Raw genomic sequence first — 27742 nt, 5'->3', positions numbered from 1 at the left:
TATCGTTCGACTAATGAAATTAAAATTTCATGCCATTCGACGCAATGTGAAGGCGAACATGTGTTCCCGTGACCGCAGAACACGGAGCTACACGGAGCATATAGTCATATAGCTGGAGCTGTCCGATGTTTGCCCAACATTGGACACGCCCCCACTCAATTTGCGGCGATACTTCGGATCCGGCGGATGCCTACTGCAGTTGGTAATTGTGTCATTTTACCCCTTCTACCCCATCCATCTAGCCATTATTGCGCATACATACATACCTCTATCCTGGCCCTTTCCGCGACCTGTAATTAAGGACCTCTGGCTTATGCCAAATTGTTTACACAATTTAATTGGAATATCGAAGGTAAATTACAGTTGTCGATGCTCGTTTGTGGGCAAGCATGGTTTATTCAGTAATTAGCGGGTCATTCGATTGCATGACCACTCATTGAATATTCCATATTCCATATTATATTGGTGCTGAATACCTTTGCATGGGAATTAGTCGTATTGACTGCCTTCGTAGGAAAGTTATTCGAAAATTAATTGGGTTTCTATCTACTTAACTTTTCCTACTCCTTATTTATCGACCTTAAAATGAGTTTAAGTCTTAATATTTAAGGATTTGATTTGTTTCGGTTGTATAATTAGTATCCTAATTATTGGTGTTTTTCCTTTAGTCTTTGTACAATACTCAATCAACATTTTTTTGTTTGCAAGTAGTTTGTAATTTTTTATAATACTCCTTAAATTTAATTGACTTTTGCTAAGGATTTCTATAAGAGAGTGGCACGGCTATATGAATATGGTGTACTCTGATAGCCAAGTTCAAAATTATTATGTCTTCCTACCAAAATAAATGTAACTAAACAACAAAAAAAAGTAATGTTTGACGATTAGGTAATTTTATGCTAGATTTTTGGGAAGAAGATAGAACATTATATGTCTTAAAAATAGATTTTTTTCTATAAAACCGGAATTATCTAATATAAGCTTAAAGAGAGATGAGATTACATAATAATTTAATTAAATATTTAATAATTATTTAATAACATGTTTAATGACATACTTGAGTAATATGAAGCGGAAATACCTATTTTTATCAAGTGGTGTGAATATGACATTTTGAAATTCGATATGATGTACATTGGTATTTATTCTGCGGCTGGATGGTATTTTTATTGTTATCGGCCCTGGCGCACATATGGTAACACTGTGCTCAAAGTCGATTAGTCGTTTTTCGTTGGAGAGCTTGCTGTTCGCATTTATCCGCCTGCTCGCGCGTAGAAAAGTTGTTACTTAATGTTCATTGCTGCCACACGTGCTTGATTATTAATTGCAGTGCGCTAATCAGTCGCTTGTCAGCTGAGCAGACCACAAAAAACGAAGGCAATTATTTAGGCTGCCCTTTCAGTTCGGCATTACATAAGAAACGAATGGCCAAACGAAAATAATTTTGAAACAATTTCGGAGTTAATATTGCATCAGCAATTCTGAACAGCAGATACACAAAAAGGGCAGCAATTTGGCCAACAAAGTCTTCATAAACGACAACAAACGAGTGAAAATATGAGCTGGGCAACAACAAAGCAAAGGCACAAATGTTTCAACTGTAGCAGCGGCAGCAACAAAAACAACCGGAGCAGCGGCAGCAGCAGCAACAACAACAACTGTGCGCCTAGCAACAAGATAATTTCGACGAGCGATTTCCTTTGATTTGCGCCCATCTGTGTCGAAAGCAGCCGAAAAGCCAAAGAGTGTAAATAGCACGTAGTTTTAGTACAATTCACTGTAGCAAAAGTGAGTTTCAACCGGGGCAGCCAATAAGCCTGCGATAGCAACAATAATACAGAACGAGCGCAAAAGAAATCACCAGAGATTGCACAATATGAATCCGATCAAGGCACAGTCAACGGGCAGTCCCAAGAAATTCAACGTATTCGCACACGTCAAGTACGAGCATTTGGTTGCCGGAGTATCCGGCGGAGTGGTGTCCACACTCATTCTACATCCCCTGGATTTGATCAAGATTCGATTCGCAGGTGAGTCATCCACACGCCTCGGGGAATTCCACGATTTCCGTGAGCAAGCAGTAGTACACTAATATAACATCTTATAGGGAAATATATTTGTTGAATAATCCAAAATGCCAGTGCTCTAATTTAAGTATTGTGTTTCGCAATATGGCTCTGTAATATAGGCACCTTTCTGATTAATCTGGGCTTAAAATAGAATACAAAAACTATACCTATTAAAAGAAAATTGTCAACTGATAGAGAAAAACGTATATGTCACCATAGGAACTAGCACTACGTATATTGCTGTGTAGTAAAGAGCACTCGGCACGTGCGGGGAAATGCCGCCAGTCTGGCTGCAGATTATTGTTGCACTTTACTCGCCGCTCGCGTTTTGTTTGCGCAATGCTTTACAAATTTTCCATGGAAAGTTTGAGACGCTACTCGGGTATCCGAGAATTCGCACTTGATTTTTTTTTTTGTGCACCATGGAAAATTTGAGAAGCCCGTGTAGTCAAGTAGTGACGTGCATGCTTTCGCACATAAACAATGCTGATGAATGGGGCCACGGGCACGTGAAAACATAGTTTTTCCTCAATGCGATAGAAAGATGAAATTTATGGTTGTGTTGACAATTGTGTGTGGAATCTCAAATTGGTCTAATCTGGATTTTGCAGACAGGAAACGTGGGGCAACAGCAGTTCGAATTGTTTACTTGCTTTTACTTTTATGCCGCCTGGCCAAAGATCGATACAAGCTATCAACCTTTGATATTAATGGCTATAATATGAGCCATCAGCTTACGCAGGCCATTGTGTTTATGACTATTTGCTGAAAACTACTTCTTTGTAGTCAATCTGAATCATATGTTTGGCCTCGTTTGCGTTTCATGCGCAAAATACATGAACAACATTTCCGTATAGTCTGCTTCGGGATACCAAAACAACAACAACGAACCGAGAGCGGGTTTCTTGATTATTAAATATTGTTGCCGTCCAGTTTGCCCGGATCAGTGCTAAAAATCGTTAACGCAGTAAGTGAATATGTAAATTCACCAGAAAAGTGGCTTGTAAACAATAACAACCAGCACACGAGTTGTTTATGCGAATTAAAGTCACACCATGCGAGTTTTGTGAACTGATAAAGCGAACCCAAGTTGGGATGGTTAGAAAATCCAGAGCTAGTGGTTTCGCCGCAATGAACCTCCTTGAATCCGGTGGCTTCTCGATTTGGCAACAGCTGTTTTCTATTGACTTGCGCAAGGCCTTTATGGCGATGACGCATTTTGGCCAAACGAAACCCGTTTATCTTGCTTTTGATTTTCTGCTCTTGCTCGTTTTTAATCACGTGACCACTTGACTCGACTGTACATTGCAATGGCTTTGTTAACGGCAACTTTCAGCGGCAACTGTCCGGTTTATGTGGCACAAGCGCCAGTTCCAGTGGCTAAAAACGAGTTCCAACTGTTGCCATGCGGGAAGTCGACTGATTCAGCACTCTGCGACCTTATCGCTGCGACTTTATCGAGTGCATGTCGAAAAACTCTTTACGCTGGCCAAAACCAATGTGGTTGCTTAGTCGTAAATACCCCAAAAGAACTTGCCTCTTGGGCTGTCCAGTCTCCTTTCAAGGTCACCCATGAGGATGCTATAAATAGTCTAGAAGCGAAGACGAGCCCCTTTCTTCTGCCTGGTACTGTTGTCAGGCCAGATCTTATGATTGCCCAGCTCATATAGAATATGTCGTCCCATATAAATAGCTAAGTATCTGCTAATGGGCGCGAAAACAAGTAGAGTGGCTGATTTCGACGCTCCCAGCTTATCGCATCCGCTGGCAATTAATGCTATCTATCTGCTTTTGGCGAAAACAACTTTGGCCACGGGCCTGGACTTGTTGGTTTCGGAGTCAACAACTGATATTCCCGTAGACGTACAGTTGCCTAGGTGAAGAGCAATACACACAATATGACGCATTCGCCGGCCCTTCAGTGACAGTATCCATAATCATAATCGTGCCAGACCCAAGGCTGCAATGTCTAGACATGTTTATCATTTACGAGCGTGATTCCTTCTCCACTTGCAGTTAACGATGGCCGGACAGCTACGGTGCCGCAATACCGGGGACTGAGCAGCGCCTTCACCACGATTTTCCGGCAAGAGGGCTTCCGCGGACTCTACAAAGGCGTCACCCCCAATGTCTGGGGATCGGGCTCCTCTTGGGGCCTGTACTTCATGTTGTAAGTACTTTGCTCTACTGATAATGGTAACAAACCTAAATGTAAATACTCCCTTCAGCTACAACACCATTAAGACATTTATCCAAGGAGGAAACACGACCATGCCATTGGGCCCCACAATGAACATGCTTGCAGCTGCTGAGTCGGGAATTCTCACCCTGCTGCTGACCAACCCCATCTGGGTGGTGAAGACGCGTCTCTGCCTGCAGTGCGATGCCGCGAGTAGTGCCGAGTACAGGGGCATGATCCACGCCTTGGGCCAGATATACAAGGAGGAGGGAATCCGTGGCCTGTACCGCGGCTTTGTTCCCGGCATGTTGGGCGTCTCCCACGGAGCCATCCAGTTCATGACCTACGAGGAGCTGAAGAACGCCTACAACGAATATCGCAAACTGCCCATCGACACGAAGCTGGTGAGTAGGCAGATCACAAATGACCAACCCATCACATGACCAAGCTGCGCGTGGCGTTGACATCGCCTATATACTAAATTGGGTGAACAGATGCGGTTAACTTAATAGCACAAAATTATTACTTATACAAATAACAAAATACTTTGAAGTCTTTAAGTTTAATGCGTAACGTTCAAAAATTGAAAATCTATCGAGTACTTTTTTTTCAATTACTTTTTTCGTTAGAAGACTTTCTTAATCAGAAAAATATTTGTTCGCTTTGTTATATTTTGTGTGACCACATCTGTATCTGTATCCGAATATATCTGGTTGTGATGACGTCTCCGCCATTTGGCAGCCATTCAGCTCATTCTGTTCGCCTCACTAATGTGTGCTCCCTCACCCACAGGCCACCACCGAGTACTTGGCCTTCGCGGCTGTCTCCAAGCTGATCGCAGCGGCGGCCACCTACCCGTACCAGGTGGTCCGGGCACGGCTGCAGGACCACCATCACCGATACAACGGCACCTGGGACTGCATCAAACAGACTTGGAGGTACGAGCGCATGCGAGGTTTCTATAAGGGCCTGGTGCCCTACCTGGTCCACGTCACGCCCAACATCTGCATGGTCATGCTGATCTGGGAGAAGCTGACCAGCTAGATGGAGTATTAGTACTAGATCATCGAATCTGGAATCTGACAGAGAATTTAAGCTAAGCACCTAGAATACACGAATCTTTCTCGTTTCCTCCGATGTGCAGCTAACAGCAGAAAATGACAAACTTATTCTGTATTATTGTTGTAACTCGATTTCGGTTTAGCCCTAGCACCTTACTTTAGCCTTAAGTGTATTCCATATCTAGTTTATTGTACATCCTTCACTCCCAACTTCGAAAGTAACTGATGTGATCGGGGCGTCGTCAAAATAGCCCCTGCCCATGAAATGTAATTTCAAAAACGCATTTCTTGCACTCTTCATCAAAACAAACACATATTTAGTTCTTAGTTTAGTTAAATTATTTATTCTATAACGGCTTGGAATTGTGTAAGCACAAAGAAAAACCAGTTACTGTTTAGTTGATACAAAATTTCGTTTTGGCAAAAAGATTCTTCATAGTTTTTGAAAATGGTTTATAATTTTAAGGATAAACCTTGACATTTATGTAAATAAGCATAAACGCATTGTGAAACCAACTTAGTCCTACAGTGGAACAATCTTATTGAAATCAAAGAAAAGATAAGAAATGCGAAATTACTTACCCATATTAAAAGGCCACGATGGCAGACCTAAATGAAAACCAAGAAACAAACTAAAGCAAACACTGTCAGCGCGTCCAGCCTGCGTCTTTTCATTTGTCCAAGGGCTCATGGCAGCTTGAGTAAGTAGTCCTTGCTCCTTCCGCTCCCTAAGTCTTCGATCACCCCCTTAATTGTGCAGAATCTCTTTGCTAATCTGAAACAGCCAATGCGCCCTTACTGTAAGTAGATGTAGCTTTCAGTTCTCAGTCTCTAACCGCATTGTGTTTGGTTCTCTTTGCAGGTTTGAGGGCTACAGAGGCTTCTACAAGGGGCTGAAGGCGAGTTTAACCCGAGTAGTGCCTGCCTGCATGGTCACCTTTCTGGTGTACGAGAACGTCTCGCATTTCCTGCTCGCCAGGCGGAAGCGAATTGAGACTAAAGAGGATGCGTCGGACGTGTGATTTTCCTTTGGTTGGATTCCTTTTAGGCTTCTAAGATACATATATCACCTCACGACATTTCCATATGTCTCTATAGTCAGCGGGCAGTTGCAATCGTGCTGAGCATGCGCAGCTGCTTTTAGTTTAAGTTTAGTTAGTTGTTGCGAAGACTTATTTGGTCTTTTCGTAGTAAGTAAAGTGATTGTTGTTCCTAAGTGTGGATCAGAATGGATTTGTGATTGAATTCAGACGAAAGTGTTACAATATACCTGTGAAATATAAGTCCATAGCCTCACTCTTGCAAATAAACCAAATCTTTGTGAGCCAAAGAATGCCTTTTTCTGGGTGTGATATCCTTGTTTAAATGAATAATAATAAAAAAAATAAACTATCTGGAAAATTATACCATCTGGCATCTTTATAGATCGTGTAAGCTTTGCAAAAAGCAACCACAGTGGTATCCCTCTAGGAGTAGTATATATTTTTATATTTGAATTAACGCCGCTCTAACTTAAAAATCGATTTACCGCCAAACGATGCGGATTTCAATCTAGTCCGACTCGGAGTCCGTTTAACGGTTTTCTACGTAGAGCTTTTCGCAAAGCTCTCGCTTTCGGATTTGTTCGTGCGACAAAGTTTTCCTTTTGTTTTCGGTTCAGTTATAAACTGAAATTACTGGAGGTCGGACGTCTCGAGGCTCGGAATCACTGTTGTTGTTGTTTTGCGCCGTCTTGGCTCGTGTTGTTGTTGTCTTGCGTAGTATTGCGTGCCTGGAAATCGAACGTGTGTGAATTTAATTTACGATTCGTATAATTATCAGCAAGAGCAAACAATATAAGTTGCAAACGACCGTTTAAGCCCTATGACACTAAGATCCAAAGTAAGTGGCTACCACCGAACTGTTCCATTTGCATTTGAAACCAGTTTCCAGCGATTCGAGTGCATGAAATTGTCCAAAAAAGTGCAACGGTCGAGTTCAACAAACCGATCGATTGAGATAACACCGCAAATATATAGCTGTGAAACTCGCAAATAAATACCTACATATTCTTCTGATAAGTTCAAGAACAGTCTAGCCATTGTTTACCGTTAGACCAGAACCACATGTTGCTCGGGATCCGCGTTCCGAAGAGCGAGAGTTATACGTCTGTGCCTGGAGAGGGCCACTAGAGCGCGTGTGAACGACCTTGACTGGGCGGGGGCGTTAGATAACTGCGGAGAAGGTCTAAAGATCACACTCACCCACCCCGTATCGGTGGTTGCATGGCAACCGGCGTCATCCAGAGTAGCGTTGTCTCCACCTCCGCCGGACGCCAGAATATCTGCGACTGCCTGGAACAGGAGTCCGCCGGATTGGTCAAGGCCCTGCCCAAATCCAAGTCGGCCGATCAGCTCTCGGAACTCACCTGCGCCTGCCTGCGCTGCCAGTACCTGGCCACGGATCTTCAGCATCCGAACACCCAGTCCGGTCACCTGCCCGTGGAGCACAGACACCGACCCGTGAGCTCAGGCTCCGGTTCACTGGGCGCCCTCAGCGCCAAGGAGTCGCCCATCTTCGTGCGCCGCCAGATCTGTTTCCCGTCCGCGGAGACCCAGCTGCATCCGCCGCTCAGCTCCTCCCAGTTCTCGCTGCGAAGTGCTTCTCCGGCCTACGCCGAGCCCAAGCCGGAGTTGGATCTCGGCGCCATAGAGGCGCTGCAACTGACCACGGTCATGCCCGCGGGAGTCAACCGTAACCACATGGACATCAACAGGAACAACGGATACCTGCACAACGGAGTAAGTACCTCCACCATAACCCGCAATGGAAAGTGTTTGCCTACAGCCGGCACGTGCCAAAATGTAATGTGGGGAGGAGGGACATACTTTAAACAATTAAAAGGGCGTGAACCCATATGTTAGGGATCAGAATGCACCTACATTCATATGTACTTGGTAATTACTGGTTATTATTTTTAATTTGAAAAAGGAAATCTTAAATAGTGAAGCATTAGCAAATAGTCATAGCACACCAACTTTCATGCGATTTTAAATTGGCGTTAAATGATGACTTTTCAAAAAAAAATATATACTCTTTTTTTTGCAAGTGTGGGAAATGCCCAAAAATAAGTTGGCCAAGTGTTGCAATGGCTTTCGCTATTTCGCCTCGTCAGGCCGTTAACACAACCAGCTTGTACTCATTAGCCGTTTTAGTTGCTCAGAGAACTTTGCGGAAACCCACCAGATGGGATTACGGAGCGTGAATAATGCACGGAATGTGGAATATCGCAATGGGGAATATCACAATGCACTGATACAAATAATTACATTTTAATTTAATTTCATCTAAGGATTTTTCCACGAACATTCTAATTTCCCTATTGAAATAAATATGAATCAAATTTAAGGCAAGTTCAAAAGTCCATAAATTAACATTTATATTTTAATACTATCTATACTATAGATAAAAATCGAAGCTTTTTTTTATCAGTGTACCCATTTTATTACGTTTTTCCACCCACACTACAAAATGAATTTCCCTTTCAGAATTAGTTTGCTTCTAATCTTCAATCGACCGATTGCCATTTTCCCAATGCCAATTTTACCAATTAAATGGTAATGAAATTACAATTGCTTTTTCATTGGATACCCAGCTCAGTTACAAGCCAGACGATAAAATCAAAACAATGTGAAGCGGGGCTACGGATATGGTCATACTACACATTCCACATAGAAGGGTCGGATTCGGGGACGGAACCATGTGGGTGTGTTGAGCTACTTAAGTGATTGCCGGGTTAGCCGGCTATAGATATCCGCTACTGTTGAGAAACTATAATGCGGATTGGAAGGAGGTAGGCTACGGATTCGGTTCATCAGACATAGGCAAAGTCACGTTTGAAGGTCAATTATGGAAGCAAGCTAGGAAAGTGTGGGCTCTTTAATTACTGCCTGGCATTTCCAGCATTTCCCATTTACACATCGCACATGCATGTAGCTCGCTCGATGAATCACAAGGTCTTATTGCATTTCGGCCACTATCTAATCAGGGCCCTCTCGCCTCCTCTTCCTCCCCCTTTTATGGGCGACTCCATTGCGTGATAAGATATGAGCTGGCACTACACTCCATGCCACCCACCGATAATACGCAAAGCAGCGTGTGCAGAGTCCATTGAGGGATCGCTGTACGCCACTCGCAGAGCATCCTCCTTATGTAATCGAGCTCCAACTCCCTCGGCGCATCGCTGGCCAAGGCAATGCACTCCACTTCACTCCGCAGTGTTGTTTGTGTGTCTTTACGTTTGTGGCCGACTGATTAATTTACATGACAATTGCCCGGGCAAACTGATAAGCATATGTACATATGTACATGCATGTACATATTTACTATGGTAACTGTAAGAGTATCGCTCTGCCGCCGCAGTATCGTATCACGCAATCCAGGTTGCCAATCTTAAAATTCCAATGCCAACTATCTTTGTGCACGCAGTCTCCATGTTTATCAACCTGCGATATTTTGAGGTATTATATTTAAACGAATGCTTTGAACTTTGACAGTTAAAGTACATCGCACTGAACTAACTTTCATTAAATAAAATTCATATTATTTATACGTAAATGTCGTACTTCAACAATTACTTAAATCATGGACTTTTAGTAATCAAAATAATTTTGGTTTTAATAGCATAGTATTCCTTATCAAATTGACAAATATTTGCAATAACTAACACCGCCGTCAACTTGTTATTCTACTTTTTACACTTACATATCAGATTTTATTGCATACTTTTGGGGTTCAGTTAGAAACCTTCGGATTAAACGACTGAAAATGGGCTTAGCCATAATAGTACTTTCCCAAGCTATCTAAAAAGACAGGTGTCTTTAGATTCGCTTGATTTTACGCCTGCCGTGATACATGCAATCCCAGTAGTTTCCATTCCAGGAACTCATTCACGTGCTCACTTCCTCTTGTTGAGCTCACTTGCACGTGATTGCTGGCCGATGCGGGTGGGGGGCTCCTAGCCACTGCCATTCGGTATCCGATTTACGGAAAAGAAGTCCGTGCAGGACTTCGCCACATCGGGGCATCCGTGTGGCTTTTGTTCGGAATGGGGTCGTCAGGGGGCACTTGCAGGCGCCTGACTTTCAGATGGAGGCCGAATGCTTCGCATAGCTCTTCTGTTTTCTGTTTTCCGGCTGGATTGCGTGTAAACATCTGCGGGCACAAAGGAACTCTTCCACGTTCGACATTTATGCGAAAGTGAATTTCTAATGCTTTCGGTTTCCAAGGCACATTATGGTTTAAAAGCCCTCTGCTCCGTAACTGGAATTTTTAAGGCTTGAGAAAATGTGTTTGCTGTAATCTCCCATGAATTATGTAAGCTGATTCGACTGTTGACTTGTCCCCGATTTCAGAATGTGCAAATCGGTTAGGCTACAGACAGCGCTCTTTATGGTGAATTACATTTAGAACGCTTTACTTTACTGTGCAATCGCATTGATTAATGCCTGGTCTAAATAACCAATAGCTATTAGTTTATAGGAAAATATAAGTCATCAAAGAACAATCACTTTCAATGATGTAGTGCTCCAAAAGAAAACGGCTTTCAGAAAACAGGATGGATAAGTAGTAATCTAGCAATATTGCAAATGGGTTGTTTTAAAGGAATCTGAAATGGTTACTAACCCTAGTGATAAGCATAAAGCTAATCAAATATAGGCAAATATTGTTTTTACCAATAAATTATTCTTTAATTTAATTTATAGTCAAACTATAAGTTCAAAAGGGTGTTTGGTAATAATACTATACATTTTTAAAAGTATTGATAACTACCCCACTGCTCAATGATATCGCAACCGCAGCAAAGTGCCTGTATAAGGAACTGTAATATCTAATTAAGTCAGATCTGAAGCAACTTCCGTACATCTGTAAGATACGATCTATCCATACATACATACATACATATGTGTGCCATCCCGTTTGCGTTTCGGGTTATTACTTGGGTAATCGTATATGGGCCACATATCTCCTTCCCTGTCGCTCTGCTCGATGCACTGCGGCTAACCACGTTTTGTAATAAGCGTAATTCTATATAGTCACGTCGAGCAGTAAGTCGACAGTCGGCCAAGACAGCGGCCAATCCGCCAGATTGATGTGTCGCCCACTTAATGCCGAGCGACTCTTTTGGGACAAGTTGATGCGGCAAATCCTCAGCTTAAAGGAAGCCCGCCAAGTGCGGCGGAGCACGTTCTGGGTTGCTTGGAGAGGTCAGGTCCAGATATGGACACTGGGCGCCCTGCTCCACTGGTTGTGCCGGATGATTGGGTGCTCGTCATCGTAGCATCACGGCATCATGGCATTATGCATTACCTCGATCCAAATTATAGAGCCCAGTGATTCCGGAGCAGGGCTAACCAGCCGGACAACTGGCGTCGATTATGGCGGGCCACCGGACACTGGCCAATCTTTGTCCGGGGATTGCTTGATAAGCGGGTGCCAGCCGTCCAATCGGCCCATTCAAAGGCCCACCGGCTCTTCTCACGCTCATTTCGCAAGCGATTTGGAGGCGGCAACCAGTGTTGGTAAGCACCTGGCCAGCTATAGCGATTTTCGTAACTGTAATGCTAAACCTCTCACCACAAAAGGGGATGGTGCGGGGGCGGGACCAACGGGGCGAATACAAAATTTATAAAAGCCTAGTCGTCGGCACTGGGGATTTTAGTGCGCGTTCGTTTAGTCTGGGCAACGGTTGCTTAAAAAAAAAAAGCTCGAGGATCGTGCAGGATCAGGACTGGAAATCAAGCTGGAGCAAATGGAATCTGTGTAGAATCGCTAGGGATCAACAGCGTCAGTTGAAAATATGCCCAACGTGGACGAGCAGCGGGGAAAAGCAGCTACAAAGAGAGCGGAATCGGAGCAATCGGAGGAAAAGGGTGACCGCCAGGAGGGGGACGGGGATCCGAAAGACGAGTCTGAGGAGGCCACCGCGAAGATCAAGGGCCGTTCCCGATTCACTGCGGCTCTGCGAAGCCTCTCGAAGACCAAAACCAAAAGGGAAAGGGAGCTGGATAAAAGCACCGACAGGGAAACACGCAGCGCGGAGGAAGAGGCTCAGGAAACCCCAGGCGAGCTCGAAGACGTGGCCAGCTCCATCTCCACGGACAGTGGAGCCCTCGGCAAGACCAAGAAAAAGAGCCTGACGCGCCGCCTGCTTCTTGGAGGCCTGAGAAAAAGTGGGAAAACGCCGAAGGGGCGGCCCCACAGCTTGGCGACCAGCGACGACATCAGCGTGGAGCACCTGGAAACAACACCCCTGCCATCGCCACCCGGTTCGCCCACCTCCGCCGGCAGCAGCACGCTGCAGATCACCATCAGTGGCAAGAAGGTGGAGCCATCGCCCGCCAAGAAGAGCGGCAAGAGCAGACCCAAGAGCGACACGGATTATCTGACACCCGCCGCAGAAGAAAGGAAACCGAGAAAGAAAACCACTACCACCACCGTGACCACGAGAGATACGAGCAGCAGCACCCGCACCACCAAGCTGCTGGTGTCGAAGAAGAAGCCCCAGAGCCCCGAGAGAGAGTCCCCATCGGCGTCGCCGTCGCCGCTTATCACCACCACCGAGAGCACGCGCGATACGCCGCCCAGAGAACGGGCGCCAGCAAAACCAAGTCGCGTTCAGTCAGCCAGCGGCACCGGAGCTGTTCGCAAGTCCCAATCCTCGAGCGCATCCAGCAGGAAGCTGGAATTGATGCAGCAGCAGCAGCAGCGCGGCCACCGCCTCAACGCCAGACCACTGGCTGAACTAGCGAACACGGAACCCCAGCCATCAGGGCAGCAATCCCTGGACCCATCCACATCCCCTCCGGCGGCTGAGGACGGAGTCTCCTCGGCGGAAAGCGCCCAGACTATTGCTAATCCCCCGCCCGTTGTCCGCTTTGAAGTGGGCAGTGCAGTCAGGAGTCCCTTGAGTGCCTACGAAGCCGCATTGGCCGCCGCCGCCAGTCAACAGCCCAACTCCAACGAAGAGCTCAGCGACTCCAGCATCCGGCGTCTCAGCTTCGCTCAGCAGCAGCTCATCCTCGGCGACCACGACAGCATCGAGGGCAGGCGGGAAACACTGCACTATCAGTCGGTGGCTAGTGAATACTCCAACCAGGACTCCGGATCCGAGGACGATAGCGAGGAGCAGGCGGATACCACAGAGCCAGAGAACGCCAAGCCCATGCCGGCCTTCGGTGACCTGACCATGGATCAGGAAATGGAACCGGTAAGGTCTCGTCGTCGTCGGATTGCCAATTCGCCAGTTGTCATTTACCTACGAAGAAGCGAAGAAGCCCCACAAGTGATATGTTGGCCCCCTTATAGTGTGTGTTCCAGAGTGTCATTCAACTGTGCGGGCGGCGGGCGGTGGTAATAGCCCAGGGGGTCTCGTCAACTAACCAGCAAATCTCAGTGCGGATTGACGAGCAGCAGAAGGTGTAACTAATACCAGGCTTAGAATTTATTAAAGTGGTGAATTCTCACTTCCTATATTATATATTGATATGCTTTTATATAACTGAGTGTAAACGTGCTATGATAGAACAAACTTTACTACTTATTATAATTCGAAATGCACGGATTATTTATATTTGTATCTTGAAACCCAGAGCCCAAAAGTATGTATCTCTTTATCTTGAGATTTCAAGTCACAAGTGGGATTTCATTGTTTAGTGTATCAAATTTATCAAACTATTCTATTAAGCATGGATCGAACATACAAGTAACTCTCATCCAATCCTTGCTTGCAGGCCATCATGACATCCACCAGCGATAAGCGCGAGCATCTGTACAAGATTCTAGTCATTGGTGAACTGGGCACCGGCAAGACGTCCTTCATTAAGCGCTATGTGCACCAGTTCTTCAGCCAGAACTACAGGGCCACCATCGGCGTGGACTTCGCCCTGAAAGTGCTGCAGTGGGACGCCAATACGATAGTGCGCCTCCAGCTGTGGGATATCGCCGGTCAGGAGAGGTTTGGCAACATGACCCGTGTCTACTACAAGGAGGCGGTGGGCGCGTTCATCGTTTTTGATGTGACTCGCAGTGGGACTTTCGATTGCGTGAGCAAGTGGAAGGAAGATCTAGACTCCAAGGTGCAGCTGCCGGACGGCAGTCCCATTCCGTGCATCCTGCTGGCCAATAAAGTAAGTGATTGCCTAAAGGTTAAAGGAGACCGCATAATTTCTATATTATGTGATTAATACGTTGCTCATCCGTTTTCCAGTGCGACCAGGAAAAGCAGGGCATCATAACGCAGCCCGAGAAGATGGATGAGTATGTGAGGGAGAACGGATTTGCCGGTTGGTTTGAGACATCCGCCAAGGAGAATATCAACATCGATGAGGCAGCTCGTGCCCTCGTGAATAAGGTGATAATCGCTGCTAATGCCCAGCCAAAGCCCCGCTAATCTTCTTCCACTCGCCCGACAGATACTCATCAACGATAAGCTGATATCTGCCGATCTGGCCGATGGCGACAAGTTCAACTTGAGCGCGGCCGATGCAACCGGATCGGATGCCAAGAACAAGTGTTCCTGCTGACCTGGGACCGAGGTCCGGCGACTCCTATTCCCATTCCCAGTTTAAGAGCGAGTTTCAACACAGAAACGCCATGTGCCTACGTCCACTCCATGTTCATGTTGTTAGAAGATAGCGATAACTATGCTTAGGGTTTTAACGTAACATTTGTCTAAGACTTAGTGTCATCCGTATCATCCCGTCCGTCTTTATCTTTAACACCCCGTCTGTGGGTCCACAATGTTGCGCCGGCATCGGGATCCGTGTCACTTTGAGAATTTATATGGTGACACATAACATACCTACGCATACGAAACATTATTACTATCACCATCATTGCCCTAGTTGCGAGGATTAGCCGGAGGTAGTGCAGCATCCGTATCATAGCATACTACATTTGTGTAAAATGCGAATCGTCTTATTGTTTTGTTTGTTTTATTTGCCTCTGCTGGCGAGATTGTTTTATCTTGGAATTATTATTCTCGTATGCAAACACACTCTGCCATCATTATTTGTATTTAGATAACAATACGTACGCTTAATGCAATGCGAAATCAGAAATAAAGTTTTTAATGGTAGTTAAGTTCAGACGACGTGTTTTATTGGCTGAATAAATTCTGTGTAAGTGCTTTTGTGATACAATGAAAATGTTATGCTACTAGTATTTGCCTTCATTGAATCACTGGTCTTTGTAAATAAATACGAATAAAAGCTTTGTTTTTACATTTCCTTTTTTAACGGTAAAAAATCGTATCCCCAACCGGCAATGTTTTTCTTTTTTTTTAATATTCAAACTATCGATAGTTATCAACTATGGTATTCCTTATTGTTTAGTGATCACATATTAAACTTAAAAATAATGATATACAGATAAAAGTGTCGTGCGTTCATATTCTACATAAAATTATTAGCAATTATTTAATCGTTATGAAAAGCGAAACGTATAAACTGGTAATTGGTATGGGAAAAATTGGGAAAAAGCTGGAATCAGGTTTAATTGCAATTTGGTTTTATAAAATGTTTTATGGCACAAACAAACATCCTGACTCAAAAGTGAATTAAGCTTGAAACTTAAATACTCCGAGAATACCGTGAATATGCGTTTACCAATTGCTGCTGAACGGGACCACTATCGATAGAACCTTACAAACTATCGAATCGCTGCAAGACTATTGCCATCGATACTTGCACCTCTATTTATTAGTGTTGTGTAGCCGTGTTACTGCTAAATTGTTTATTGCAAAAATTCCGCAAACGAGAGATATTAGGAATAGAAGACAATATAACAATTGGGCAAAATGTGTTAGATGTTTAAGGTAAGCCACCGCCAGGGCTGCAGCTCGGCGGAGCCGTATCCAACGGTCCGCGCTCTGGGGGCCGCAGCATTCCGCACTCGTCACGTTTACTCCCCTTTTCTGGTCTTTGTTGGGGCTCCGTTGGCACTTCTGCTGATAAGTGCCCAAGTCGACTTAATTAATCAGTGCCCTGGAGTCGGGGGCAAGTCAATTGGATATTTGGAAACCGCTGGGAACGTGAACCAGCTGCGCGCCCGAAAGACCAGTCATGAATTGCCGCGGCTCTGATTTGACTCCCGTTCCCACACTCCATATCTCACTCACTTTCAGTTGCTGACTAATACTGGGTGGAAGGTAATCAGTTGGAATCGTCACAAGAAACGATGCTGCCGCCTAAGGAAAACGTCGATCTGGAGTGCTTCCTGGTGACCAAGCACTCCTGGAAGGGCAGGTATAAGCGCATCCTCTCCATCGGCACGGCCGGCATATCCACCTACAATCCGGACAAGCTTGACCTGACTAACAGGTGGTCCTATTCGGACATCGTAGCAGCAGCACCCTCAAAGACCACAAATGTGAGTTTATAAGATCCTACGGAGAGCTCGGAACTAAATAAATTGATCTTTCAGATACCCCATGACTTCGTGATTACCATCAAAAAGGATAAGAAACTAGATACAATCAAGTTATCGTCGGAATATCGGAACGATATCCTAAGCTCTATATTAAAGTACTACAAAGAGTTTGCGGACAAGCCGAAAAATGCTCAGGTTGGTTTTTGAGTCTCGCTTTAAATCCTATACTAATTTGGAAACACTTCTCCAACATTTCATGTGTGATTCAGATGTTTCTAATTAACATTTAAATATGCAATATGAATTCTAATCTGTCAAAATTTTAATTTTGAATACTATCTAAATTTTGTAGCGCTTTAGTGCTTACAAATACCACTGGTCGGGCATCAGTCTTCCCACAGTACTGGAGGTCACGCCCTGTTCTCTGGACCAGCTCGATCCCACCACCAACGACGTGCTGGCCAGCTATATGTACAAGGATATCGAGGGAATAATAGGTAGCTATGCACATTCGACTCGCTTGCATCAATTAATGTGTCTTGTTTTGTCCTCATGTGCCTCAATTACAATTCAATATGATCGCTCCGTGTTTTGTTCTTTTTTTTATTTTTGGTTACTTGCCGCACTCATCTTTCTTCCGCACACGTTTTAAGCAGGCATCTCGGACTATGAGGGAGGAATCGTGATGGCCTACGGCGGATTCAGTCGCCTCCATTTGTTTAAGGCGCTGAATCACCACGAAATCGTGCAGAACATAGCACAGAGATCGGCTCAGTTTCTGGGCATCGAAACCAAAATACTCAAGAGTCAGATCACTCTGGAGCAGTTCGAGAGGCAGCGGTTCGGCAAGTTTAGGTAAGTTCATGTGAAACGCAATAAAGAATTTGTAGAAAAAAAAAGCCATATAATATTTCAGTGGTGACCAGTTTCAAACCTCGTCGACCGAATTCTCGGTTCATAAGATAACGCCCCGCCATCCGGATCCGGTGAAGCGTATACTCTGCCTCACCGAGGTAACGCTGCTGGAGCGGGATCCTCAAACCTACAGCGTCTGCACCCTGCGTCCGCTCACTGATGTGTTTGCCTTAGTTAGAGACAAGGACAATCTTCAGCGCTTCAGCATCGAGTACAAGAATGGAATCGTGCGCAACTACAGCACCAACGACCGCGACTCATTGTTGGCCACTGTTCTGGATGCTGTCCGCTCCAGTGGCAATCAGGATGTGCACGTCCGCATTGGCAACACGCCGCGAGGGAAACGGTATGTGCCATTGAACAGCTCGGTGGACGAGGAGACGGAGGCGAATTTGATGCGCCTGGTTATCAACAATTTTCAAAACCCCTCTAAGCGGTATGAGATCTTGGAGCGCTTTAATGCCAATGTGCCTCACAGTGGCCTCAACTACAGTGTAACTCAGGATGTAGGTTAACCTAATGCTCGGATTCCGGTTCAACCTAACTAATGTTTCGTTTCACAGAGCTTGTTTGCTGAAAACAAAGATAAACTTATCCTGAGTGCCCTGCAAGCGTTGGCTCAAAAGGAGCTGGACAGCCCTACGGCCCAGCTGAGCAACTTGGAGCTGGAGGCTATCTTTCACGCTCTTACTCGTCTTCTCGCTAGCAAAGTTGGATACGCAGCCTTTACGAATCTCCCGGGGTAATATATTCTAGTTTCGTACTAATAGCATTGTTAATGTTTGAATACATTTCAGCTTTCGTGAGATTATCGGTACAAAGGTGGTGGCTGCTTTAAGACGCAAGGATTTGGCTGTGACATACTCCGCCATTGACATGATTAACTCGCTAATGCATTCTGTGAATTCTGACCATGATTTAAAACAGGAGCAACTTAACAAGTCATCCATTCTGTCATCAAAATCGTTTCTGGAAACTTTGCTCAACATGTGGACAACCCATGTGGTAATGTAACCATTCTAGAGTGCGGTCAATTCGTTTTGTAACTATTTATGATTTCAGAGCCATGGCAGTGGTGCTCTGGTACTCTCAGCCATGCTGGACTTCATGACCTTTGCCTTGTGTGTGCCTTACAGCGAGACCACTGACGGCAAGCAGTTCGATACTCTGCTGGAGCTGGTTGCCGATCGTGGACGCTATTTGTACAAACTGTTCCAGCATCCCTCGCTGGCGATCGTGAAGGGAGCTGGATTGGTGCTGCGGGCCATTATTGAAGAAGGCGAGCTGCAAGTGGCTCAGCAAATGCAAGCATTGGCTTTGGATGAGGCTGCGCTGTGCCGCCACTTACTGGTGGCACTGTATACGCCCTCCAATGATCCCACACAGACCACGCAACGTCAGTTGTCGCGGCATTTGATCGGGCTGTGGCTAACAGATAGTGAGGAGGCCATGGAACTCTTTAAACGCATATTCGTGAGTTATTCGAAATGTCCAATTCAATCAAGTTTGTCATATTATTTAAAATTACCAGCCCGCTGGCCTGTTAACCTTTTTGGAATCTGAGGAGACTGTTCCAGAGTCGGATGTCGAGGAGGACAAGCTAAACTTTCGTGACAATCTCAAATTTGCAATACAACATTCCAACAAAACTCGCAAGAATGTGATAGAGAAGCATTTACAAGGCATTAAGCATTGGGGCATGAACCTAATTGAGAAACAGGACGGAGCGGCTCAGGCGCTAAAGAATCGCCCTGTTGTGCTGAGAAATCGACGCCAGAAGAAAAAGACATCTGATGTTGTAGTGAATCTGCCCTTCTTCTTTTACAGCTTTGCCAAAGATCACAGTCTCCCCAATTTAATATGGAATCACAAGGTATTCATACATTACATTTTTAATATTAATTGATAGATTCCAATAAAATATTTTCGCAGACCCGCGAAGAACTGCGTATGTGTTTGGAGAATGAGCTGCGGCAATTTCTTAATGATCGTGACTTAGCTGGTCAAATGATTGTGGCATGGAATTATCAGGAATTCGAGGTTGCCTATCAATGTTTAGCTGACGAAATTAAAATTGGTGACTACTACATTCGTTTGATACTGGAGAAGGACGACTGGCCGCAAAATCTAGTAAAGGATCCGTAAGTTTCCTTAATTGCTTTAGTTAATTATGGATGTAAACATAGTTATCTCTCTAGGATTGAACTCTTTAATGCATTGTATAGACGTGTGTTGTGCCGACAACGCGTAAATGATGACCAAATGACGGTGTTTTCCCTCCAGGCTTTGGCTAAGGTTTACCGACGTTACCACGCCGAGATTGGCAAGTTCAACGATATGTCTTACATTCTGCAGCTCAGTGATAGGGTGAGTCCAACACAAAAATTTTAAGTTAGGGCTCTCCATTAATACTTCACGTCCCTTTAGTGCCTTTCACCTTCAATGCGCGATGCACTGATCAACCTAATATCTTGCCTGGTGCTAGAGAAATCGAACAGTCGAGCCCTTATCGATCACGTGCAATGCCTAGTAGATCTCATCACTTTAGCCCATTTACACAAGGGACGGGCGCAGCTCAATACCAAAACAAATGTTATTGAAGCGGGTCCCAATATGGGTACATACGAAGAAAAGGATTGGTACTACAACATTGAGAAGGATGGCCAAAAGCCGGAGCGTCAGGGACCTATTACATACTCGGAACTCAAGGAATTGTGGCAGAAGGGATTAATCACACCAAAGACCCGATGCTGGGCTATTGGCATGGATGGTTGGCGATCGCTTCAGCAGATCCCACAGCTAAAATGGTGTCTAATTGCCAAAGGCACACCGCTTTACGACGAGACTGAATTGTCCTCAAAGATCCTAGACATTTTGATAAAGTGCACTAGCTTCTTTCCGAGTCGCACCCAAAATGGCGTGGCAGTTCTTATTCCAGGTCCAAAGTTGTCTCGCAAACTTTCGGAGTTCATCTGCTTGCCGCATGTGGTACAAGTTTGCCTTACCCACGATCCCGGATTGCTGGAGCGCGTAGCTACGCTGCTCTACCAGATTATGGAGGACAATCCGGAGATGCCTAAGGTGTACCTAACGGGAGTCTTCTACTTCATGCTCATGTACACAGGTAGCAACATTTTACCTATAACTCGATTCCTCAAGATGACGCATATGAAGCAGGGATTCCGCAGCGAGGAGGTAATAATTTTACATCATTTTTTACATACATGAGGATGTTGATCTACATTTTCATTTCATTGACAGACCTCCCAGTCTGGCATCATGCACCGCAGCATACTCGGTCAGCTTCTCCCCGAGGCTATGGTATGTTTCCTGGAAAATTACAGCGCGGAAAAGTTTGCAGAAATTTTCCTAGGCGAGTTTGACACCCCTGAGGTGATATGGAGCTCAGAGATGCGACGTCTACTAATAGAGAAAATAGCGGCGCACATCGCAGACTTTACGCCTCGACTTCGTGGACATACAATGGCAAGGTACCCGTACTTAGCCATTCCAGTGATCAGCTATCCACAGCTGGAGAACGAGCTCTTCTGTCACATCTATTACCTGCGTCACTTGTGCGATACCCAAAAGTTCCCCAACTGGCCCATTTCTGATCCCGTACAGCTTCTAAAGCACACACTCGACGCTTGGCGCAAGGAGGTAGAGAAGAAACCTCCTCAGATGACTATCCAACAGGCTTACCAGGACCTAGGGATCGACCTTACCAAGACTCCTAAGCCAGATGAGTCGATGATTCGCAAGAGCTATTATAAGCTGGCGCAAATGTATCATCCCGATAAAAATCCGAATGGTCGCGAAATATTTGAAAAAGTTAATCAGGTACGTAAATGGTAATCAACATGGTAATCCATTCTAAAATTCAACGGTTGTTTTCAGGCGTATGAGTTTCTTTGCTCGCGGAACGTGTGGAGCTCGGGTGGGCCAGATCCCAATAATATTGTGCTGATACTTCGCACACAGAGCATACTCTTTGAGCGATATCCGGATGGTAAGTGTTTCCTAAGTTTTTCTTTTTAAATTATAAAACTATTTATTCATTTCTGTTTATAGTTTTGCGACCCTACAAGTACGCAGGCTACCCGCAACTCATTAAGACCATTCGTCTGGAGACGCGAGATGATGAGCTCTTTTCAAAGGAAGCCCAACTACTAACAGCTGCCTCTGAATTGTGCTACCATACGGTCCACTGCTCTGCCTTAAATGCCGAGGAACTGCGGCGGGAGGAAGGTATTGAGGCGCTCTTGGAGGCATACACCCGTTGCGTGTCTATCCTGGGCGTGGACTCGAAGCCAGACTCGCTGCACTACCAAGTCATATCGAACGTAACTCGCTGCTTCGAAGTAGCCTGTAACTTTGAGAAATGCAAACAGAAGATCATCCAGCTGCCACAGTTACTCTCTGACGTTTGCCGTGTGGTCTATTTTAAGCACACGCTATCGGTAAGCCTGGTGACCAGTCTCGCTGCCAATAACTATGACCTGCAATGCCAACTATCGCGGAATGGCGTTCTCTGGTCCCTACTGCTTTTCATCTTCGAATATGACTACACGTTGGACGAAAGCGGTGTGGATGTGAGCGATAAGTCAAACCAGCAGCAACTGGCCAACAACCTTGCAAAGATGGCGGTGCTCGGTTGCATCGCCTTAGCTGGTTACAGCATGGAGCTGCGTCAGAAACCGGTGACTGGAAGCGAGACAAACTCACCAGCGGCTAAGGCGCCACCAGTCATAAAACCAAAGCCATCGGTGTCCGCAGCCTCAAGCTCAACGTACACCCAGAACGCTCACAATCCCCTGCAAAGCAAACAGCTGGCCATTACGAGCGGAAAGGAAAAGGAGTCAGACACCTCATCTGGTAGCAGCGACACCGCTAGTTCCACACCCACCGAAAGTGAGCAACAGCAACAGCTTACGAAGACGAGAACCAGTGCCATCCAGCAAAAGTACATTGTTACGGGAGAGGCTAAAAACTCTCTAATCAAACAGGTGCTCGATCGTCTGCTCACGCGTTACATTTCCAACCAGTTGGCCACGGTTCGGGACAGTGATGTGCTTAAGTTGCTCACGGCAAACACTCGTAATCCCTACCTCATCTGGGATAATGGAACTCGCGCTCAGCTTAAGGATTTCCTCGAGCAGCAGCGAACGGCATCCGCCAAGGAGACGCATGAGGACATTGCTCAGGTCTCTGAGCTGGTTTCCAGCTTTGAGTTCGATGCACACAAGTAAGTGATTAGAACATGGAAAAGGTTGTATATAACGCTAATTAATAATAATAATCCTTCAGGGACGAGCTGCAGATCGGCGGTATATTTATACGCATCTACAACGATATGCCAACTCATCCTATTGCTCAGCCCAAGCTCTTCATCATGGACCTGCTGGAGTACCTAAAGCACGCTTATCAGTTTCTGCAGTACAAAAAGAACCCGGCATCAACTGCCGCTCCTGTCAACGCTACTCCTAAAATGGGAAATGATGGCATCCTGACCCCCACTTTGGCGCCTAATCATCCTCAGCTTCAGCAGGCTTCGACGGGAAAATCGGGCACTACGTTTGACGAGGTTCTAACTGCTTATAACCGATCAAAGAGTCGGAAGAAGCTGGAGACGGATGCGCTGACGGAACAGCAGTTGGCCTTACAGCAGAGCAAATACGACTTTAGCAGCGATGGAAAGATTGAGCTTCACATTACTATGGTGCTTAAAGCATTGATTGCGGTGATCAAGGCAAACGCCGAGGTGGAAATTCAATGCATCGGAAACTTTGATATGATATTTGGTTTCTTGGCCAGCAACATATTCCCGGATGTAAGCATTTGGTTTTATAATCCCTTGGAAATTTAATAGACTTTCTGATATTTTAGAACTCTACTGTCAAAGCGGTGGCCTTGGAGGTGGTTTCTTTGGTTTCGCGCAACAAGGAGTGCGTCTCGGAGGTGGCAGCCTGTGAGATCCTTGGCAACTATCTGGTGGCCCTTAAGGACCCAGAGCTTCGTGCCAGCCAAGTAAAGGTGTTGGAGACTCTGTCGGGACTGATGAACGTGCAGGAGATGATTAAGGAGGCCCAGGCCAAGGGAGCCACTATCTACCTGCTGGATATGTTTTGCAACTCGCGTAATCCGCAAATCCGTGAGATGTGCGCCGGTATTTTGGCCAAGATGACGGCTGATCGCCTGAGCGGGCCCAAGGTGCGGATCACTGTGTCAAAGTTCTTGCCAGCGCTTTTCATAGATGCTATGGTGGAGTCGCCAGCGACGTCCGTGCAGCTCTTTGAGTCTATACACGAGCATCCGGAACTGATTTGGAACGATACCACGCGGTCGAATGTGTGTGATGCTGTGGCCGATACGTGTCAAAGGTATTTAACAACAAAATGCATTTCGTTGTCTTTTTAATTTTCATGTTTTCTTTTCGCACAGATTCTATCAGCTGCAAAAGGCGAATTCCCGGCATGTGTGGAAAGATCCGGAAATACTTAAGGATATCGTGTCCAATGAAATCGTTGTGGCCGGCGTCTACCTCCGACTGTTCGTCAGCAATCCAGCTTGGACACTTCGCAAGCCAAAGCAATTCCTTTCCGATCTTTTGGACTTTGTAGTCGAACAGATCGGCAAGAGCTCCTCAGAGCAGGACGTACTAGACCTGTCCACCACTGCGTTGGTGGAGCTCCTACGTTCGCAGCCTAACCTTGCGGACGACATCCCTGTGCTTGGGCATATACCAAAGCTGTTCAATCTGCTCTCAGTGCAGCCGAAAAACACGCTATCAGTATTACATCAGCTCTCGCTGTCTGAGGTTGGCTACTATCAACATTTCGATTGGGGATTCGCTTAAGTTTAGTATATTATGTTTCAGTTCTGCGTGAGTGCCATCTCACAGACGGAATGTGTGGCGCCATTAAAAAAGTGCATGGAGCACAATCGGGATTGCATCGAGAAGGCCTGCGAGGCTCTAAGCCGCCTCTTTAAGCACCAGCATGTGAGTTGCATTCTAAAAGGAATTACTTTGATTTAAAGTTTAAAGACAACTTTAAACATGACTGTTATTACCAATCCCAAAATGCATAATTTGTTATCTATTAGGATTCGTTGATCAGTCAATCTCTGGAGGTGGGACTTATACCTTTTCTGCTGGGACTACTGGACAGCCGTCTGGAGTTCGTGGACAATCCATCGGCGGTTAAGGCACAAATTGTGGCGGCTCTCAAAGGCATGACGCACAATCTCAATTACGGCGATCGGGTGACGCAAATTCTGCTCAAACACCCCGTGTGGGCCGAGTTCAAGGATCAGCGACACGATCTTTTCATCGCCGATACTACAATACGTGGCTATCTGACCGGTAGGTGGATGATTCTTATAGTACTGCCTCATATGTATATATAACTTTATCCTTTTGAAGGAGTCAATCCAACGGCTGGGTACCTGACAGCGGGTCCTGCGCAAAGCGTAGAAGTTCTCACCTCACCGCCACCCATCGATCGCGATGATCCTTCGGCCCGTCCACCCATCGACTAGCGACGTGTTATCCGCCGGACCAAGGCTAAAGCTTAGTCTGGTATTCAAGGTAACGCTAGCATGAAGCCTTCGATTGCCACGGAATCAGAAAACGGAAACGGAATTGCACGGGTTGCCCCCAATTATTGTATTAAACTTTATTTTATTTTGTACACTCGCAGCCAATTGTACGTATCGTGAAAAAGGCTGGTACGGTAATCGTTAGCCAGCATATTATTAATATGTAACAAAGTTTCATTTTTTATATTTATAAGAAAACCAACTGTATAAAAAATTAGTTGTTAGTTTATACACCGCGCATAAACAACCTAACTAGAGCATGCATAAAGTGATTAAACATATTATGGAATAAAGCCGATTCATTACAAATGAAAAACCAAAATGTGACTAGGTTCGTTTAAATTTCTGGCTATATATCTATTAGCCTGACTCAACTTCAAAAAATATTAAAAATAAACCAATTAGTTTATGGATTCAACCAGATTTTATTTGCAATCTTTTAATGGGGCGTTTAATAATTTTGATAGAGCAAATCCTTTTTTTAAGTGTAGTGGTATGTTAATACTAAACAGACATTTTTTTTTGGTATTTTAATGCGGCTAAGCAAAACGCGTTAGCTTATTTTTCACAACATATTGTTTTGGCTAGATCTATAAACAAAACAATAATAATGTCGCTGGTGGCAGATTATAGCGACTCCTCCGAATCCGATGAAGACAGCAGTGGCCAATTTTCCGAAGACGGGGAAACAAAGAGGTGACCTTCCTTATCGCCTGCTGTATGACATAGGATTCCAATTCTTGTGCATTTCCAGTGCGGCACCAGCCAAAAATGAGAAGACTCCTCCTCCCAAGTTGCCCAGTGCTAGCCAAGCTTTTTCCCAAGGAGCTGGAAAGGGAGATGTGTTTAACAATCCCTTCCTGGAGGCCGAGCTGCATAAAACCGCGTCGCTGGAGCGGCACGTGAAGATGGTCGACAACGACGCGCACCAAAAGTTGAAGAATGGCCGTAAGATTTGCTGGAACTTTAGAAGGGGACGCTGCCGCTTTGGCACCAGTTGCCAGTATGCTCACGATTCCGACTTGTCGGTGGATGAGGCGGCGGAGAAGAGTGCATTACCGGATCAATCAGTGCCTGTGGTCGTAGAAGCTGCACCGGGTAATTTCAACAGGCGTAAGCGCCCGGGTCTGGGCGATGCTCTGGAGCCGGGCAAACGGGTTATGAAGTCCTACAAACAGCAAAATCCGCAAAATCCATTTGCCCGGCGTTAGACCACGCCTGCATCCGTGATGCGCAGCAGACAGTGCTCACCATCAGGGCCATATGTGTTCGAGATGACGTAAATGAAACGCAGGCCATCGTCCTGGAGGGTGAAGTCCTCTTCCTCTGGAAGCTCCACCGACAATCTGAGCGTGGCAACCGAGCTCCAGTAGGATCCCAACATGGGCTCCAACTGCTGTCGTGTCACTTCCTCATCGTCGCCATTTTGCTCTCCATCATCACCACAACTATCTATTAAGATAAAGTTGTAAATAGTTTTAATTCCGTAATTTACAAGTGAAACTAGCACATACCTTTATTGTTTTCAAAGAATGACACATTCCCAATGACAAAAGCCACGCCCCTGAGAGCTAGTTTCCGGATCTTGCAAGCCAATTCTGTCAGCACTGACTTTCTGACGTCCCGCATCCTACGGCCGCGATAGAAAGCGAAGCAAGCGGCAAGCGAATCAATAAGGACCAACTTCGTTTGCATGGAAGCATGTGTTTCAGCGGTCAATTGATGATCAAAGGATTTTAGCAGATCATTTATATCAGCACCAGTGGCAGCCTGCACCACCCGGATTCCTTTCATGGCCCTTTCACTGGCTTCTTCATCCACTTCCCTGGCCCGAAGCATGTCCTGTATTCTCTTACAGGAGAATTCCCGCTTGGTGTCTATGAATAATACTGCCTGGCTATGCTTCCAGACGAAATTTAGGGCCAACGTGTACAACAGCTGGGTCTTGCCTACGCCTGGTTGACCACAGAGTTCCCAGACTCTGCCTGGCTTAAAGGGCTGCTCTACGGAGTCCAACAGTTTGTCCAACCTGGTGTGTGGTCTGAGCTATAAAATCCGAAGTCCTGGTACAATCATAAAAAGACTTACTCTTCGATTCCTGTATCGTAATTGAAGTCCGGAGTGCCTTCATCAACTGAACCTTTTGGCAACAGAGACAATTCCTTCTTCAATTCCCGAACAGATTGTATGTTTATGGCCCATAGCTCGTGGAGTTTCTTCTCATCCGCATCATAAAAGTCGATCAAGGAGCATATGTTGTTCTTACGGAGTAAATTTAATTGGTATTCGGATAGCAATCTTCCCGTGCATGTTTGCAAAATCATAGGCCTGAGGTCCATTTTGGGCGCCTTTATTTATTTATATTCTTTTCAACAACGTATCGATATCGAACTATCGTCGATGATAGTTTGTCCACATTATAAATAATCGATAACAGTGCGGCTAAATTTAAATTTCACCAATCAGGAAAATAAATTGAAATGCATTTCAAAAATTACGAAAATATGTTT

At 45.4% G+C, this 27742-nt stretch overlaps 6 protein-coding genes and 1 long non-coding RNA gene across 17 annotated transcripts; 5 read left to right on the top strand and 2 right to left on the bottom strand.

The window, feature by feature from the left end:
- Positions 1-1209: 1209 nt before the first annotated feature.
- Positions 1210-6636, top strand: CG45085 (uncharacterized protein). 2 transcript variants are annotated; one of them, NM_001299311.1, is made up of 5 exons: positions 1210-2030; positions 4086-4239; positions 4298-4652; positions 5041-5186; positions 6172-6636. In NM_001299311.1, the coding sequence occupies exon 1, from the start codon at positions 1558-1560 to the stop codon at positions 1702-1704; it is 147 nt and encodes a 48-aa protein (NP_001286240.1). In that variant the 5' UTR covers positions 1210-1557; the 3' UTR covers positions 1705-2030; positions 4086-4239; positions 4298-4652; positions 5041-5186; positions 6172-6636. The 2 variants fall into 2 exon arrangements, with proteins under 2 accessions (NP_001286240.1, NP_001286239.1); NM_001299310.1 differs by having other exon boundaries at positions 5041-6636.
- CG8026 (uncharacterized protein) lies at positions 1210-6636 on the top strand. 3 transcript variants are annotated; one of them, NM_165664.3, is made up of 5 exons: positions 1210-2030; positions 4086-4239; positions 4298-4652; positions 5041-5186; positions 6172-6636. In NM_165664.3, the coding sequence occupies exons 1-5, from the start codon at positions 1877-1879 to the stop codon at positions 6329-6331; spliced, it is 969 nt and encodes a 322-aa protein (NP_724769.2). In that variant the 5' UTR covers positions 1210-1876; the 3' UTR covers positions 6332-6636. The 3 variants fall into 3 exon arrangements, with proteins under 3 accessions (NP_724769.2, NP_610468.1, NP_001188893.1); NM_136624.4 differs by having other exon boundaries at positions 5041-6636; NM_001201964.1 differs by lacking the exons at positions 1210-2030; positions 6172-6636 and adding an exon at positions 2960-3036 and having other exon boundaries at positions 5041-5943.
- Positions 6637-6963: 327 nt separating this feature from the next.
- Rab32 lies at positions 6964-15442 on the top strand. Of its 7 annotated transcripts, NM_165660.2 has the most exons (5): positions 6964-7190; positions 7382-8089; positions 14081-14476; positions 14557-14700; positions 14762-15442. In NM_165660.2, exons 2-5 carry the CDS (start codon positions 7574-7576, stop codon positions 14870-14872), a joined length of 1167 nt encoding a protein of 388 aa, NP_724765.1. In that variant the 5' UTR covers positions 6964-7190; positions 7382-7573; the 3' UTR covers positions 14873-15442. The 7 variants fall into 7 exon arrangements, with proteins under 7 accessions (NP_724765.1, NP_724763.1, NP_724764.1 ...); NM_165658.2 differs by lacking the exon at positions 7382-8089; NM_165659.2 differs by having other exon boundaries at positions 6964-8089.
- On the bottom strand, positions 8811-9911 carry lncRNA:CR44284 (long non-coding RNA:CR44284). The gene has a single exon (NR_124480.1). It is a non-coding gene; the product is annotated as a long non-coding RNA:CR44284 (long non-coding RNA).
- A 602-nt stretch (positions 15443-16044) lies between the features above and the next one.
- Rme-8 (Receptor mediated endocytosis 8) lies at positions 16045-25543 on the top strand. 2 transcript variants are annotated; one of them, NM_001299307.1, is made up of 22 exons: positions 16045-16164; positions 16474-16718; positions 16773-16913; positions 17071-17215; positions 17375-17573; positions 17635-18139; positions 18197-18375; positions 18431-18638; positions 18696-19106; positions 19165-19506; positions 19566-19774; positions 19832-20000; positions 20061-20828; positions 20895-21473; positions 21531-21642; positions 21705-22878; positions 22941-23463; positions 23520-24013; positions 24075-24450; positions 24511-24633; positions 24738-24996; positions 25057-25543. In NM_001299307.1, the coding sequence occupies exons 2-22, from the start codon at positions 16527-16529 to the stop codon at positions 25170-25172; spliced, it is 7224 nt and encodes a 2407-aa protein (NP_001286236.1). In that variant the 5' UTR covers positions 16045-16164; positions 16474-16526; the 3' UTR covers positions 25173-25543. The 2 variants fall into 2 exon arrangements, with proteins under 2 accessions (NP_001286236.1, NP_610467.1); NM_136623.2 differs by having other exon boundaries at positions 17372-17573.
- A 92-nt stretch (positions 25544-25635) lies between these two features.
- Rad51D (Rad51 recombinase D) lies at positions 25636-27674 on the bottom strand. The gene is made up of 3 exons (NM_136622.3): positions 27321-27674; positions 26747-27261; positions 25636-26684 (listed from the first exon to the last, which is right to left on the bottom strand). The coding sequence occupies exons 1-3, from the start codon at positions 27569-27571 to the stop codon at positions 26440-26442; spliced, it is 1011 nt and encodes a 336-aa protein (NP_610466.2). The 5' UTR covers positions 27572-27674; the 3' UTR covers positions 25636-26439.
- On the top strand, positions 25798-26740 carry CG42382 (uncharacterized protein). Its single transcript, NM_078941.5, has 2 exons — positions 25798-25928; positions 25987-26740. Exons 1-2 carry the CDS (start codon positions 25843-25845, stop codon positions 26441-26443), a joined length of 543 nt encoding a protein of 180 aa, NP_523665.2. The 5' UTR covers positions 25798-25842; the 3' UTR covers positions 26444-26740.
- Positions 27675-27742: the final 68 nt, after the last annotated feature.

The sequence above is a fragment of the Drosophila melanogaster genome, chromosome 2R, assembly GCF_000001215.4.
Source record: "Drosophila melanogaster chromosome 2R".
Taxonomy (NCBI): Eukaryota; Metazoa; Arthropoda; class Insecta; order Diptera; family Drosophilidae; genus Drosophila; species Drosophila melanogaster.
The sequence above is the reverse complement of the archived record's forward strand: the minus strand, read 5'-3'. Positions and strand labels throughout refer to the sequence as shown.